Here is a 15,744-nt window from a genome sequence, read left to right as displayed (position 1 = left end):
GAGGCAAATGAATATCTGTGAGTTCCAGGCCAGCCTGGGCTAGGTAATAAGACCCTATCTCACAGGGAAAAAACAAAACAAAACAAACAAAAGCAAGCACTTGGTAATGGGCATGGAGTAGAGATGTAGCTTAGGTGCTAGCATGCACAAGGCCTGGGCTTTGGTTCTCAGCATCACACAACCCAAGCATCTTGGTACCTAATATTCAGAATCTAGAGATAGGCGAGCCAGGAGCTAAAAGTTATACTAGGTTACGTAGGAAAGTCTAAGCCAGCTTGGACTACATGAGACTCTGTCTGAAAACAATAATCAAGCCTGATTTAAAAAAATGTGTGTGAACATGTGATAATGAAGCCTAGTATAAGTTACTAAAAAAATAAAATAAAAGACAAAAAACGACTCAGAGAAACAAAACAACCCTTTTGTGTTTATATACGTATGGGTGCTCCCACACTGCTCACATGTGATGCTTGGAGGACAGCGTCTGCTGTCAGTCCTCACCTTCTACCTTCTGTTACTTCGTTGTTTGCCACTAAATATACCAAACTGGCTACCGTGGGAGCATCTGGGAAGTCTTCTGTCTCCACCCTCTCACTTTGGGAACACTGGCATTTTAGGTGTGTGTGATTGTGGCCAGCTTTACATGGGTTCTGGTTATTTGAACTCAGGTCCTTAGGCTTACATGCAAGCTCTTTACCCACTGAGCCATCTTCCCATCCCCAAATACACGACAGCCTCAAATACTGATGTGCTGTGGTTAGTGAGTTCTTTTAAAAAAAAAAGTCACCATGTTTTTCTTAATTTCAAAAGTAGAAGTCTAAAGGCACTGCAAGGGCATTTAAGATTTGACTGCCTTCTTTGGACTTTCAAAGCTTGGAATGAAAATGGTGTATAGTGCTGGGCATGATGGCGCACATCTTTAATCCCAGTAGTCAGGAGGTAGAGGCAGGCAGATCTCTATGAGTCCAAGGCTAGCCTGATCTACAGAGAGTTCCAGGGCAGCCAGAGCTATGTAGGGAAACCCTCTGTGGGGGGGGGGGAAGAAAACAAACAAAAAGAGAGAGAGAAAAAAAAAGGAAAGAAAACGATGTATAGATTCTTAAGCACTTAAGGCACTGCTTTATCAAGATTCCATGGTTTGCTTCAAGGACAAGAGTCCTGAAAGAATCTTATACTGAAAAGTGACCTTATAGATGAATGAGCATTTGCCTATGTTTCCATTAAGACTAAGTTATTGCTAAGCTGTGTGGCAAAATTAAAAAATCTGTGCAAGCTGAAGAGAAAGATGAGAGGGAGGCAGAGCATTGGACATCAGGCTTCTGGGGTGTGGGGGGTGGGGAGCTTCTGTAGAACTTTGGAAGCTGACAGTAATGTAATAGGCAGGGAAGAAGGGAAAACAGAGAGATAGGAAAAGAAGATTCAGAGGGAAGAAGTCTTTAAAGGAAAAGGATAGAGTCAAACCAAAGTGGTGGTTAAAAGTTAATAAGGCACGGTCAGAGGGACCTATGAGTCAAAACGTGTAATCAGCAGGGCATGGTGGTGCACACCTTTAATCCCACTTGGGGCAGAGGCAGGAGGATCTCTGTGAGTTTGAGGCCAGCCTGGTCTACACAGTTTCAGGCCAGCCAAGGCTTCACAGAAAAAAGAAAGAAAAGAAAAAGGCTTTTTCAAAGCTCGTATAATCCCAGCAGTAGGGAAACTTAAGGGGGAATATTACCACTTCTGGGCCAGCCAGGGCTGCGTAGGGACACCTTGTCTCAAAAATAGAGAAATAAAAGTTTGTATTGAAGGTTGTTAAAATAAACATAAAGCTGCATAGGTGTAAATGGTAGGACTGTGGGCTACTTGAACTATCAGGGAGATATTAGGCAATTAATTTAGGTACAAGCAGTTGTAGCTTGCTGAATTCAGTGAGGGGCATGATCAAAAATGGTTGTGCATGCTAGTTAAGAGCCATTTTTAATTTAAAGGAAATCAGAGTGCTCTGTGCCTGTGCTGTAGGGAATTAAGTAATAAATAAGTTCTAGTTCTACCCTGTGGAGTCCTAAGGAAAGCAAATTCATTCAGTAAGTTATTGAGGTTTTATCAGAGAGTGGTCGAGAACATCAACTTCTTCAGACAGATCTGAGGTGTGAGACTTGGCTCATCTCTTGCTTGCTGTGTGACTTTGAAGTAAATAACATACACCCAACAAATAATTTTTCATTTTTAAAAATAATTTAATTAATACTTTTGATGTTAATTGGCAGTATTACAAGGATTAGAGATTTTTATTCTGAGAAGTAACTTCCATTTTACATATGAAGCAAGTAGCGTATCCGACAGTAAATAGTTCCTCTGCAATTATAAGTGGCTAAAATAGAAATTTCAAACATGTGCTAATAGTTCATTTAAGTTATTATTACTTACTTTTCAGGCACTATGATAGAGGGTGGGTGGATGCCAATGAGATGGGATGGCGGTCACTGAGAATGAGATATGAACATTTACATCAAATGATTTGATAAGGGTATTAAATGCTATTTTTATGGTAACTATATTTTCTATAATAAGTAAGTTTGAGTTGGGCATGGTGGTGCATGCTGGTAATAAAAGCACCCTGGAGATGGAGGCAAGAGGATGCCAAATTCATGCCAGCCTGGGTTATAGAGCAAGACCCTATGAGAGGAGAGAGAGGGAGAGGGAGGGAGGGAGAGAGAGAGAGAGAGAGAGAGAGAGAGAGAGAGAGAGAGAGAGAGAGAGAGAGAGGAGGGAGTGAGTTACCGAAACGCTTAGAATTAATCAAACCTGAAAACCTATAAAGGGACATGATGGAAAAGAATCTCAATGGTTGTAAGAAAGAATCCAGGAAATTTAATATATTTGCCTGGAGACTGAAAGAAAAATGGAGAAGCTGAAGATGAGGCCTGGTAGGTATATCAGGAAGGAGAGCTGGTGAGGGGAAGAGGTGAGGCAGGGGTGTGACTCACTGAAGGAGCATCTCTTTAGCATGCTTGAGGTTCTGGGTTTGAGTCATAGTCCTGAGGAAAGAAGGGAGGGAATGGCAGTGAGCTCAAATTGAGTCACTCTTGCTAAGTTTCACCTCCCTTGGTCAGTAACCCTAGGCTAAAAATCCCAGCCATCCTGAATTTCTGCCGCTCCAGATAGCAGCATCTCTTTATTTTTTATTTTTTTTATTTATTATAATTTATTCACATTATATCCTGATTACTATCCCCCCTACCCCTACCCCCCCCCCCCCCCGCCGCCCACACTTGTATCTTCCCAGTCCCACCCTTCCTCCCTCTGACCACAGCCTATCAGGTCTCATCAGGATGCAGCGGCTCTTTTGGACTCTAAGCCTAGAACAGGTCTTCGGTCTCAAAGATTAAGGTCCTATCACATTCATGGAACTGTTTTCTGACACCTACCACTCAGCACAGATGACTGTGCCAGCTCTAGTATAATGAGTTGCTATCTGTTTCCCGTCTCTGGAGAAAAGAGAATGGAGGGTCCTAATAGTCCGTACCTGTGGCACTTGACACACTGCCTTGTATACATACTAGGCTTGCTCAGTGTAGATGAGTAAGAAGTGAATGTGTTAGGCACTCAGGTTGAGATGTCCCAAAGTCATTTAGAAATATAGCACTGGAGTTTGAGTAATCAAACTAAGACAAGGCAAGCCTGAGCCCACAGAGTGGCACACACCCTTGAGCCTAGTGCTGTTGATTTCCCTAACCGAGGAGGAGGGAGGGTGGTAGTTTCTATTGGTACAGATAGGAATGTGAAGTGTGGGTGTTCCAAGGCACTACCTATTTGGGATGGAAGAACGTGACAAATAATATCCCCTTCTTCGTTGCCTGCTCTTGAATTGTTTGCCCACATTGGTGGCTACATCCTTCGACTTTCATCTTCTTTTATATCAAAATAATACAAGCTTCTCTGTTTTCTTCACCCTTTATTGCTGTCCCCTTCATGAGTTGTAAGTCCTATACTGGACAATCTTTAACTGGAAATGAAGTCAATGTTGAATATCCCATAGGGTGCTGGAGTAGTTGATCAGCTTGTTTGTTTTCTGTTCTGCTGGAAATAAAACTCAGTGCACTTGGTAGACAGGCTGTCTAATGCTGAGCTACAAACCCAGATTTGTTCCAATTTTATCCTTTATTTGCCAGTCCAGTTTCAAGAGAAAAAAAAAGAAACAATATAAAATTCCTAATCCAAACTGATTACCCACCAAGGAGTTCCTGAATGTGCCACCCTTCCTCCTGACCTTGCAATGGCACAGAATGACACGTACTAGTTAGTCCACTGTTCAGTAAGCCACATTCCAAAAGCGAGTGCCTGAGGAAACGAGAAATCGGGACCCTCCTTTTTCTCACTTGAACAGCCTTCAAATTTTGAGTAATAGTTTCAGGTAGTTTTAGGTAAACCATTCTTAGGAAAGATTTGTGTCCAGGGTTTCTGTATAGTTAAATGAGCCAGTGGAGTGGTTTCATAATTGCTGTATTGTTAGTCAAATGCTGTAATTAGGGATGACTTCATAAGCATAAGATTCTTCTATGGGTGACGCCCTGAATTCGTACCCAGTTGTACACCGTATCCTTTTCTGAAACCAAACAAACAAACAGGTTTTGTTTGCTTTTGTTTTATGCACTGAGTTGAAAATCTGTTTTCCAATGTCTCAGATGTTTAGGAAAAAGAGCTTGCTTTTTCTTTTCTTTTTCTTTTATTTTTTATTCCCTGCTGCTTTCTCTGTATAGAAAAGTCAGGCAGACTAAGCAAGGGGGAAAAAACAGAGCCCAGGAAGAACAAAGGGCTTTGAAGACTAGAGACCCTGGGATCTTTTATCCTTGACTGGTAGTTCATTTGCCAAAAGAAATGAGGGGAAATATAGTTCTGTTCTTTGAATATTAGTTCTCTCTCATTTCATGTAAACAAAGTTCACTTTTGTGGTAAGGCAGACTGCAGGGGTAAAAGAAAAATCATTTCAGAGAGCCTTTCCCCTGTCATACATTCTGAAATTGGACCTAAGTTTGAATCTTCATTTTACCTCTTTATCATTTATTCTGCATTATTTCTCAAGAGAAAATGTTCAGATCAGGAGGAATGCATCGATATTAACAAACTGTGGATAACTTTGAACTATTTAAACTAAAATTACTTGTATGTTTTAAAAGGTATCACTTGCCTGCACCTTCAAGTTCTGGACAGAAGTTGGCCTTCTGAAAGAGCCTAATTGAATCATAGGTAAAATGTGGGGCACAGGATTTCTTTCCGGTCATCCTTCTTCAACTACTTTGACTGAAGGCTTGGAATTGTGATATATGAGGGAGGCTTGTTATGCCCTGGAGTCCATAATTATAGGGGAGATGAGACAGTTCTTCATGCCTCCCATTTAAAGACTTTTAGTAGACCTGATGCCTGATATTCATAGTCTTCCACAACTCCTTACGGAGTTACTTGTTGCCCATTTTCTTTCACTGAGGATTTGCAGTTGCTGTATAAAGCTTTGGAGTTTATAATTTCTCTTCTCACACATCATCTTTAGTCTTTAGGAGGGTGCTGGGAAACAGGTATCATTAGTGCTATTTGCAAATGAGACACCCAGGCTCAGAAAGATGAAGCAAACCTACTCGTGGATAAACAATTAGGAAGAAGCAGAACCAGGATGTGGATTGATGTCCCCTCATTGCATCCCCAATGAGAATATACTATGTCCGTGGGAGAAAAGGAACTACTGGGCGTGACTAGTGTACAAGAAGTATCTAGAAACATCAATGCTATCAAATTTTTTGTTTCAGATGTAAACCAGTCTGGGATACTTTAGTTTCTTTGGGAGAACCTGTATGAAACAGTCAAAAAACAAAGGAAAATAAAAGGAAACGATTTTAGTGAGATCTAAGCATTTCCTAATTCTATAGGAAGAACTAAAAAACTGTGTCCCTGGACGGACAACCTTAACATTGTCAGGGCCTTCAGGCTTTTTCAAAGGAGTATATGATGCTTTTCCAGAGGACTAGAATGCTGGGCCGTGGGGCACATACAGCACCAGTGGACTGACATCCTCTTCTGGTCTCTACAGGCACTACACTGTATGACATGTGCAAGCAAACACACACACACACACACACACACACACACACACACTTCAAAAGGAATAATAAAATATTTGTGAAATACGGCGTGAGAGTAAAAGGGGAGCTGAAAGGCGTGATGAGGAGGGATTTGGAAAAGGAGGAAGTGAGGCAGAAGGATGACAGTCCTGTCATCTGGAGTAAGGCTGATGAGCAGGTGGTTTGTGTCTCGACTTAGCTGCTTAATTTTCTTTCTGATTTTTTTTTGAAAAAACACACATTGTATGTAGTATGTAAATTAAATAAATTGCTTAGGGTTTTATTGATGCTTGGATTTTTTTGAGCTGACATGTTTTAAATTATTACTCATTCAAACTACCCAAACCAGAAAACATGTTTTAGGTTTTCTCACTCCCAAGCTTTTTATGCCATTGTTCTACATTTATAATTCATGGAAGTGGCTAATCAGTTTTCGTTAAAACCACGATGGGCTGGACATGGCAGCATAAGCCTGTAGCTGCAGCATGATGAAGTGTAGAGGTAGGAGGATTGCCAAAAGCTTGACGTTACCCAGATCTACCTGGGGAGTTCCCAGCCAGCCAGGGCTGCAGAACCACGCCCTAATTTAAAACAAGCCAAAATTATTATTTTAAAAATATGTAAATAAAACTATACTTACGCCACTTTAGGATTTTCTTTTTTATGAATGGTACTGTTAAACATCATCTGAATGATACATAAATTCAGGATTATTACCAGAAGGTTACCCTTTAATTAAAAAAAAATTTAGCTACTTTATTTGGTATCAAGACTGATTGTTTATGATAGGCGGATCACTATGCAGCCTTATTAGCATGGAGCTCCTCGAACTCACAGAGATCTGCCTGCCAAGTGCTGGGATTAAAGGTGTGTGCCGCCAATCCTGACCCCACACTTTTATAAATGTGTTTTATTTTTGAAAATAAATATAACATAATCTCCTCCACTTTCCTCCTTGTAGCCTTTCCCATGTACACCTGCCCTTAAACCCACGGCTTCTGGCCTCTTCTTCTTTAGTTCTTATTATGTAAAATAACTATCTCTGGTTTAGGAATAGAGCTCAGTTACTAGAGTGCTTCCTTAGCATTTGTGAAGCCATAGCTTCTATCCCCAGCGCTGAATAAACCACGTAGCGCATGCTATAGGGCCAGCATTTGAAAGAGGAGTAAGGTATGAGGATGAGAAGAATTTCATGGGCATCCTAGGCTATCAAACAAATTAGAGGTGATCCTGGGCTATATGAGACCCTCTCTCAAAAAAAAAAATGGTGACAAAGTTAAAGGACGAAGTGTAGGTCTAACTGGAGGTATTCTCCTGTCTTTCCCTATGTTTCTGTCTCTGTCTCTGTTTTTCTCTGTTTCTCTCTCTCTGTCTCTCTCTGTCACTCTCTCACTGTCTCTCTCTGTCTTTCTCTCTCTCTCTCTCTCTCTCTCTCTCTCTCTCTCTCTCTCTCTCTCTCTCGTTTTTTTCAAGAAAGGGTTTCTCTGTGTAGCCCTGGCTATCCTAGACTCACTTTGTAGACCAGGCTGGCCTCGAACCCACAGAGATCCTGCCTGCCTCTGCCTCCCGAGTGTTGGAATTAAAGGCATGAACCAATGCACCCTGCTTAGGCATTTATTTATTTTTTTGAGATCATAATTTAATTATAATATTTTCCCTTCCCTTTCCTCCCTCCAACTCCTCCCATGATCTCCACACTCCTTCTCAAATTCATGACCTCTCCTTTTTCCTCCTCTTCTTTATTATTGTTGCTATATACACATATATTAAAACTTACTAGATTATATCTAGTACATAACATCAACAATTTAACATAGTATATATGCATTAACATATGCCTATAGATTCTATATCAAAACCAAATATATTTTTGACTGATTTCTTTTTATCTCTTTTTTCAAAAGAACAATTGATAGGTATCAGTATGATGTTTGAAATCAGTAACTTATTTTACAGGAATTAATAGCCAAGTGAATTTGATGTTCACATTGGCACCAAAAACAAAAACAAAACAAACAAACAAAAAAATCAAGATTCTGTCATTCATCACTTTCTTGTTGTACCTTGGTAATTTCTTAGTCTCTTTTAATGTAGCTTAAGATTGTATCCATGGGAGGGTAAATTTGCCACCAAGTGAGAGTTCCTGACTATAACATAGTGAAGATAGAATAGATGCCAGTATTTGTCCTCTGACCTCTACATGTACCCTATGACATGTATGCACCCAAACACACACACACACACACACACACACACACACACACACACACACACACACCCATACAGTGGATAAATGTAATTTTAATATTTTAAATTTATTCTTTTAAAATAATTTTTGTTTGTATGTTTTTGTGTGTGAGGGTGTCAGATCCCCCGGAACTGGAGTTATAGACAGTTGAGAGTTGCCACGTAGGTGCTGGGAATTGAACCTGGGTCCTCTGGAAGAGTATTCAGTGCATTTAACAGCTAAGCTGTCTCTCCAGTTCTTTAAATTTATTCATAACAGGATAGATTCAGATAATTTTTTTCTGTATAGCTTTTGATAAATGAGTACTTGTCATTTGTTTATTCTCTTTATTTTAGGTGTAATGACATTGTCACCTATTTAAATTGTTTCTGTAGTTTGCAAGTCTGGTTAATGCATTTGGAACTTACAAAGAATGCTGATGTTATGTATTCTTCACAAACTTTTGAAGACTGAACCATTTGTTTTCTTTTAGATCGTGACATGGATGAGATGGCAACCACTCAGATTTCCAAAGATGAGCTTGATGAACTCAAAGAGGCCTTTGCAAAAGTTGGTGAGTACATTTTATACCATAACCATAGGAAAGGCATTTTTATTTGGACTTAATGTTAAATCTCAAGAAAATCATGAATTGGCTTTTTGCCTGAGCAACATTGTGTGAATGACTCCAAAAATCAAACCAAAATTAGATGGATAAAGTTTTAGAATTTATAATAAAAACTGTATTAATTCAGGCAGGCATTGCTCAGCAGCTAATGGTGCTTAACTGAATTTGGAGGGAACTAATTCCTGCAAGTTGTCCTCTGACAAACACACATACACACATACACACACACACACACACACACACACACACACACACACACAGAGAGAGATATGTCATAAATTTTATTAGTATTTCTACGTGAGTACTGTATTTATATCATTTCCGGTCACCCTTCCTTCCCCTCAAACTCCTTCCATGTCCCCCCCCCACTCCCTCATCTCCTCGCGTATATTGCATATACAAATTTTTAATGCTTAAAGTACTTTAATTATATCTAGTATTTAATATAGTCTAGCATTTTGAGCCCAGAGTCCTACTCATGAAATCTAGGTGCTGTGGCACTTGAAATTTTGATGACACATGTATTGTTAGAATATTTTGAATAACAGGTTTTTCTGAGGTGAATGAACATTGAAGCATTGGGTAGAATTCACTGTTCTTGTGGTATGTATGTGTTCAGAAAGGAGTCCCATTCTGTATCCCTTGAACTCAGTATGTATACTGTTCATCCTTCTAACAATAAATAAAAGTATAGCATCAGGCAAAGAGGCCAAAGGCATATTGTAATGTCCTTGTTTTTCCCTGGAACAGGGTATTGAACCCAGAACATCATGCATGCCAGGCAGGTGCTCTACCACTGAGTTATTACATCCTCAGCCATGTATATTTTGAGACAGTCTCACTAAGTTGCTCAGGCTGATACAAATTTGTGATCCTCTTACTTCCCACAGGTGTTGGAATTATAATAAGTAAATTTCTCAGCTTTCTTTTCACTCTTTACTTTGAGACAAGGTCTCAATACGTTGCCCAGACTGTCCTTGAACTTACTCCATATCCCAATCAAGTCTTGAATTTGCTATCCACCCTTCTTCCTCAGCTACTGAAGCAATATATAGTGTTTACATTCTTTGAAAAGCTCAAGTCTATAAAAGATAAAATGAAATGGAGAAGGAATACTTCATTACTGGTATGTAGGCTAACATGAGGTAGCATGTACTTAAGCACTGGTTCTCAAACTGTGGATTAAAAACATGTTGGGAAGCCCTGCATGGTGGTACACACCTTTAATCCCAGTACTCAGAACCCAGAGGCAGGTGGATCACTGTGAGTTCGGTGCCAGCCTTGTCTAGAAGTGAGTCCAGGACAGCCAGGGCTACACAGAGAAACCCTGTCTTGAAAAATGAAAAGAGGAACAAAAAGATGAAGAAGAAAGAAGAAGAAGAAGAAGAAGAAGAAGAAGAAGAAGAAGAAGAAGAAGAAGAAGAAGAAAAAGAAGAAGAAAAAGAAGAAGAAAACATTGGAAAATATCTCTCTCCAAAAATATTTACATTTAAACTCAAAGCAATATCAAAATTTTAGCTATGAAATAGCAACAAAAATGATTTTATGGTTGGGAACTATATTAAAGGGACCCAGCCTTAGGAAGGTTGAGAACCAATGGCTTTAAGTAAATGGACTTTTTAGCATTGCATAAACTAAAGGGAGTAAAGTTAGAGTATAACAGTTTATTATTTAAGTAAGATTTACACTTAAACTGGCCCTATATGTACTATTAATATAAAAATTAAAAGGATAGTTATCGCTGTCCCCTTTTGGTTGATTGATTCATTCATTCATTCATTTACTCGTTCATTTTTTTGAGACAGTCTCTTTTAGCCCAAGATGGTCTCCAAAATTCTCTCCAAATAGCCCATGATAATTTAAAACTTTGATTCTCCTTCCTCCACCTCCCTAGCGCTGAGATTGAAGACATTGCCACCTGTTTTAGTTTGGGTTTTATTGCTCTGAAGAGACACCATGACCTCGTAACTCTTATAAAAGAAACATTTAATTGGAGCTGTTTTATAGTTTCAGAGGTTTAGTCCATTGTCATCATGGCAGGAAGCATGGCAGTGTGCAGGCAGACATGGTGCTGGAGATGAAGTTGAGAGTTCTACATCTTGATTGATGGGCAACAGAAGGAGACTGTGCATACTGAGCATAGCTTGAGGGTAGGAGACCTCTAAGATTGCCCCCTCAGCGACACACTTCTTCCAACAAGGCCACACCTACTCAAACAAGGCCACACCCCCTGATAGTGTAACTTCCTCTGGGTCAAATAGGCAAACACATGAGTCTATGGGGGCCATTCCTATTCAGATAACCACAGCAAGTTTAATGTAGTGTTGGGGGTTGAACTCAGGTCTTTATACATACTAGGCAAAACTCTGCCAACTGAAATACATCTCCAGTCTATGATCCACATTTCTATAAAAGTATATGTGTTCTATTATGCCTTGAGTATAATAGTAACCCTCAGCTAGATTGCCTATTCAGATCCTATCATAAGTCTAGATAGAAAAGGTTAAGTTGTTCTGAATCTTCAATTTATATGTGTATATTTTATAAAGCAATAAATAAACCTGCTGTAGCTAGGACACACTGGGAGACTGGAAGTACATAGTCAGATATTCTGTAGATGAAAAAGGCCAAATAAGTTATTGGTCCTCAGATGTGGGGTTATTTTGTTGTTAAATTTTTCTGCTTTGTCAATATTCTTTGGGATTGTTCTTATCATAATTGTTCTTAGAAATGTATTTCCTTTGCCCTTTGTCTTTTGCTTACTTTCATCTTTCAGTGTTAGGAACAGCTCAGTTTGTTTTGTTATGAATAGAGTGTTAGAAGAGTGCCTGTGACTTATTAATGTTGCATTGCTTGACCACTGTGTCGAGCCTCCTGCAAGAAGGCCTTGGCCTCGTGTATTCCCTCTTAGAAATATTTATGCTTACTGTTTCTTTTAAATTAACATTAATTTAGATGTGACTTTGAGTAATTTTTTTGAGTTAAGTAGCTTAATTGCTTTGTTAAGACACAGTGATAGAGAGTTGACCAATTATTGTCATGGTGGGAACAGGGTTAAATTATATTTAGTAAGTGAGAGCTTAGTTAGACCAATGGGTTCTTAACCTTCCTAATGCTGTAGCCCTTTACTACAGTTCCTCATGGTGTACTGGCCCCACCCATGACATTATTTCATTGCTACTTCATAAATATAATTTTGCTAGTTATGAATCATAATGTAAATATCGGACATGCAGGGTGTCTGATATGCAGACCCTGTGAAAGGGTCGTTGGACCCCTCCTCCCAGAGGAGTTGCGACCCACAGTTTGAGAACCACTGAATTAGAGGTCTGAATGCAAAAAGTCTAGAGCAGCAACAACAAAAATCTCCCGCTGTGGAGTCTTCGCTTTGCACAGGCAGGAGATGGAACTGTGAGACTTTAGTGAAATCCCGTTCTATGCACAGGTTTCTATATATCCCCTCTCACAAGCTGTGCATCTGAATTGGGAGGCCACTGTTTCTCCCTGTTCTGCCCTTAGTCCCCCTCTGAATATCTACCACAGCGTTTCCCACATGTTAGCTTCTCAGTAACTACTTAATTACTTGAATCTCAAGGAACTACAGTCTTTTGATGAGTTGGGATTTTACCACGATCAATTGTACATTCAAAGGGTCTTTGCCATGAAGAATTTATTACTGAAGATTTTTTTGTTTTTTGTTTTTTGTTTTTTGTTTTTTGGGTTTTTTTGGCCATCGCACTAAAGCACATAAAAGTTTGGCGGGAGGGGGGGCACTTATGCAGGGGAGGTTACGTGTAGTAAATGTTCATGTAAAGTCTGTCTTTCAGAAAAATCCTTGAAAAGTTTACCTGAATCTTTTGATTTTTTTTTTTCCTTCAAATCCCTTTGTGCTTTTTAGATGGTGTTGGTTACAGAGCCTTCAGGCTGTCCAAGGTGTGGTGGAATTTATTTTTCATTTAAGGATCGCTTCATTATTAAACAAGCTCTAGAAGTTATTTTCCTGGCAGTGATGATTGCTTCCTACTTATGTGGTAGGAGAGAGTACAGAGGACTACTTTGTCTCATTTCAATTGTGACAAAATATGGAAATCATTTTCTTCATCTTTTAGCAATAATAGCCTTGATTATCTGCTTAGAAATTCAGCAAAATCATAGTGTGCAGAGAAAATCTCTGTAATTACGACTAATCACAGGTTTTGTTCAATCAATTAATAGTGCTTTGAAATGCTCTTTACTAGCAATATATTGAGGATTAGGATTTACAGTTCTTTCACCCCCTTCTTGCACCTGCTTACTGTTAAGCTCTAATCATATGTAATTATTTTAATTATCTCAATAATTGTCTCAGGGTTTCCCTCGAGGGTAGTGGAAACCATAGTGCCCCCTCCCCCAACACAAAACGTTTCTGTTTTAATTTAAATGCTGACATCCTGTGTGATTTTGTTGTTTGTTGTTGTTTTTTTTTTCTGAAGAGAATAAAGCCTGGCACATTCGTGCCTGCCTGTAATCCTTGCTCTCTATAACCCTTTGACTAGGGGGGTTGAAGCAAGAGCCCAAGAGTACCAGGCTAGCCAAAGCTGGATAGGGAAACACGGTTTCTAACTATTTTTTCAGGCTAAGTGTGGTGGCACATACCTCTAATCCCACTACCTGTGAGGCAAAGGCACACATAGGCACAGCTCAGTGAGTTCAAGGCCAGCCTAGTCTAGACCTTGTTTCAAAAAACATAACCTTAATAAATATATATTTTCCCTTAGCTGTGTTGTCACATGCCTTGGGTTCTAGCACTTGGAAGGCAGAAGCAGGCCGATCTCTGTGAATTCAAGGCCATCCTGATCTACAGAGCCAATTCCTGGACAGCCAGGGCTACACAGAGAAACACTGTCTCAAAAAAAAGAAACAAACAAAACATAGAGATTTATTACATATTCATTCATTTACGAAGTGAATATTTACGAGATAGAATATGTCTTTTGCGTCCTAAGACTTTAATTTTGTATTATTACATACCTCAAACAGTGCATCTTGGGTAACTTAAATCCTCTGAGTTCAGCTTTGGTAACACATCCACCTTTTTTGAATTAAGATTTTTGAGGGCTGGAGAGGTGACTTCTTGCTACTCTTGCAGAAGACCTGGGGTTCAAGTTCCAGCACCCACATAGAAAGCTGACCATCTCCCTCTTCAAGAGATCAGACACCCTCTTCTGTACTCTGTGAGCAGCTGCAATCACATGTGCACTCACCCCAGGGCACGCACACATACATACATAGTTAAAAATAAGATAAATCTATTAGAATAGCAATAAATTATGACTTTTCTTTCCCAAGGCATGCTCTAGTAAACTTTTGTAAAGATGAAAGTCAGGACCATTGGAACGCAAGAATACTGGAGGTTCTTAAGTGGCCAAGAATAGTATGGGTGCATTCCTTTGAGGTTGCCCACCAACTGAAGCCAAAGCATTTTGGCTGTGGTGAGTTTAGCTGTACCAGATTTCTCTCAGCCCAGAAAGTTGAACTGTTTCCAAATACTTGATATTTTCTAGTATACAGAAACCACTAAAAAAAAAAAGAAGAAGAAGAAGAAGGAAAGAAAAATGGCAGTTTTGTCTAGTTTACTTTCAGTGTTGAACAAAACTACACCACTACGCAGTTGTTTAGTTAAAACAGGAAAAAAATTAAAAGTATGAGGCTAGGTTTTTTTTTTTTACTAAGATGCAGAACTGGTGTTTAGTATCTAGAAGACCCTGGGTATGCATACACACACACACACACACATACACACACAAAATACACACACTACACACAAATGCAGAGAGAGAGAGAGAGAGAGAGAGAGAGAGAGAGAGAGAGAATGTATATGTATGTATTTCTAAGCCCACACTAACATAAATGAATGAATGAACAAACATGTAAACAAATAAAACTGGACATGGTGGTACATGCCAACATGTAGAAGCAAGGACAAGAAGAAGAATTCAAGGTTAGCCTTAGCTACTTAACAAGTACAAGACCAGCATATGTTTCCTGAGACTCTGTCTCATCAAACTAAATAAGTAAATAAATATTGTATCTCAACTAAACAATGAATTAGTGCTCTTTTACTATGGCATCTGGTTCACTATCTATGGACTATTAGAAGTCTCTGTTTGGGGATAATCTAAACACCATGTGCTGACACTATAAAAGTTGTACAAGTACCTGTGTGACAGTAGAAGCAGGACTGTATACATGTGAGAACATGTCCACAAAAAATGTATGTAAGTATCTAGGTGTGGTGGCGCACCCCTTTAATCCCAGCACACGGGAGGCAGAGGCAGGCAGATCGCTGTGAGTTTGAGGCCAGCCTGGTCTACAAAGAGAATCCAGGATGACTAAGGCTACACAGAAAGACCCTGTCTCAAAAAACAAAACCAAAAAAAAAATATGTATATGAGTATTTTTAGAGGAGGGAGCGGCAGCAGGTAGAAAAATATAACCAAAGTGCTAGAAACACAGAAAAAGATTGTAAGCATCTCTGACTACCCAGCCCTGGCCTCCACACTGCTCCAGCCTTCAATTATAGGTGAATGCCACCTTCAGGAATCCACTATTAAATGTCCAATATAGATTCTACCTTCAAGTGGGACTCTAAATGTCCACTTATGTTTGATGAACTGGGCCTACCTCAAGAAGTAGAAACTGCAGAAGGCCAGCCACAGTTTTAGCTACACATCTGGAGCTATTTAGTAGCAGCCTTTCTTTAAGTTTTGTCTTTTTTTTTTCCAAGACAGAGACTCTCTAGGTAGCCCTGCCCA

The 15,744-nt window shown here is 39.5% G+C and overlaps 1 protein-coding gene across 4 annotated transcripts in view; it reads left to right on the top strand.

The window, feature by feature from the left end:
* PLS3 (plastin 3) overlaps positions 1 to 15,744 on the top strand; it is an 85,907-nt gene that overhangs the window by 38,857 nt on the left and 31,306 nt on the right. For 2 of the 4 annotated variants that reach the window (XM_084788772.1, XM_084788774.1), the window contains exons 2-3: positions 5,160 to 5,229; positions 8,816 to 8,896. In XM_084788772.1, coding sequence (XP_084644898.1) covers positions 8,824 to 8,896 — 73 coding nt within the window. In that variant the 5' untranslated portion in view covers positions 5,160 to 5,229; positions 8,816 to 8,823. The remainder of the gene's footprint in view (positions 1 to 5,159; positions 5,230 to 8,815; positions 8,897 to 15,744) is intronic. The other 2 variants (XM_084788773.1, XM_084788775.1) reach the window with 1 other exon arrangement.

The sequence above is a fragment of the Acomys minous genome (genome assembly GCF_964271855.1).
Source record: "Acomys minous genome assembly, chromosome: 7".
In the NCBI taxonomy this organism is placed as follows: Eukaryota; Metazoa; Chordata; class Mammalia; order Rodentia; family Muridae; genus Acomys; species Acomys minous.
This window is presented reverse-complemented; position numbering and strand designations above follow the sequence as displayed.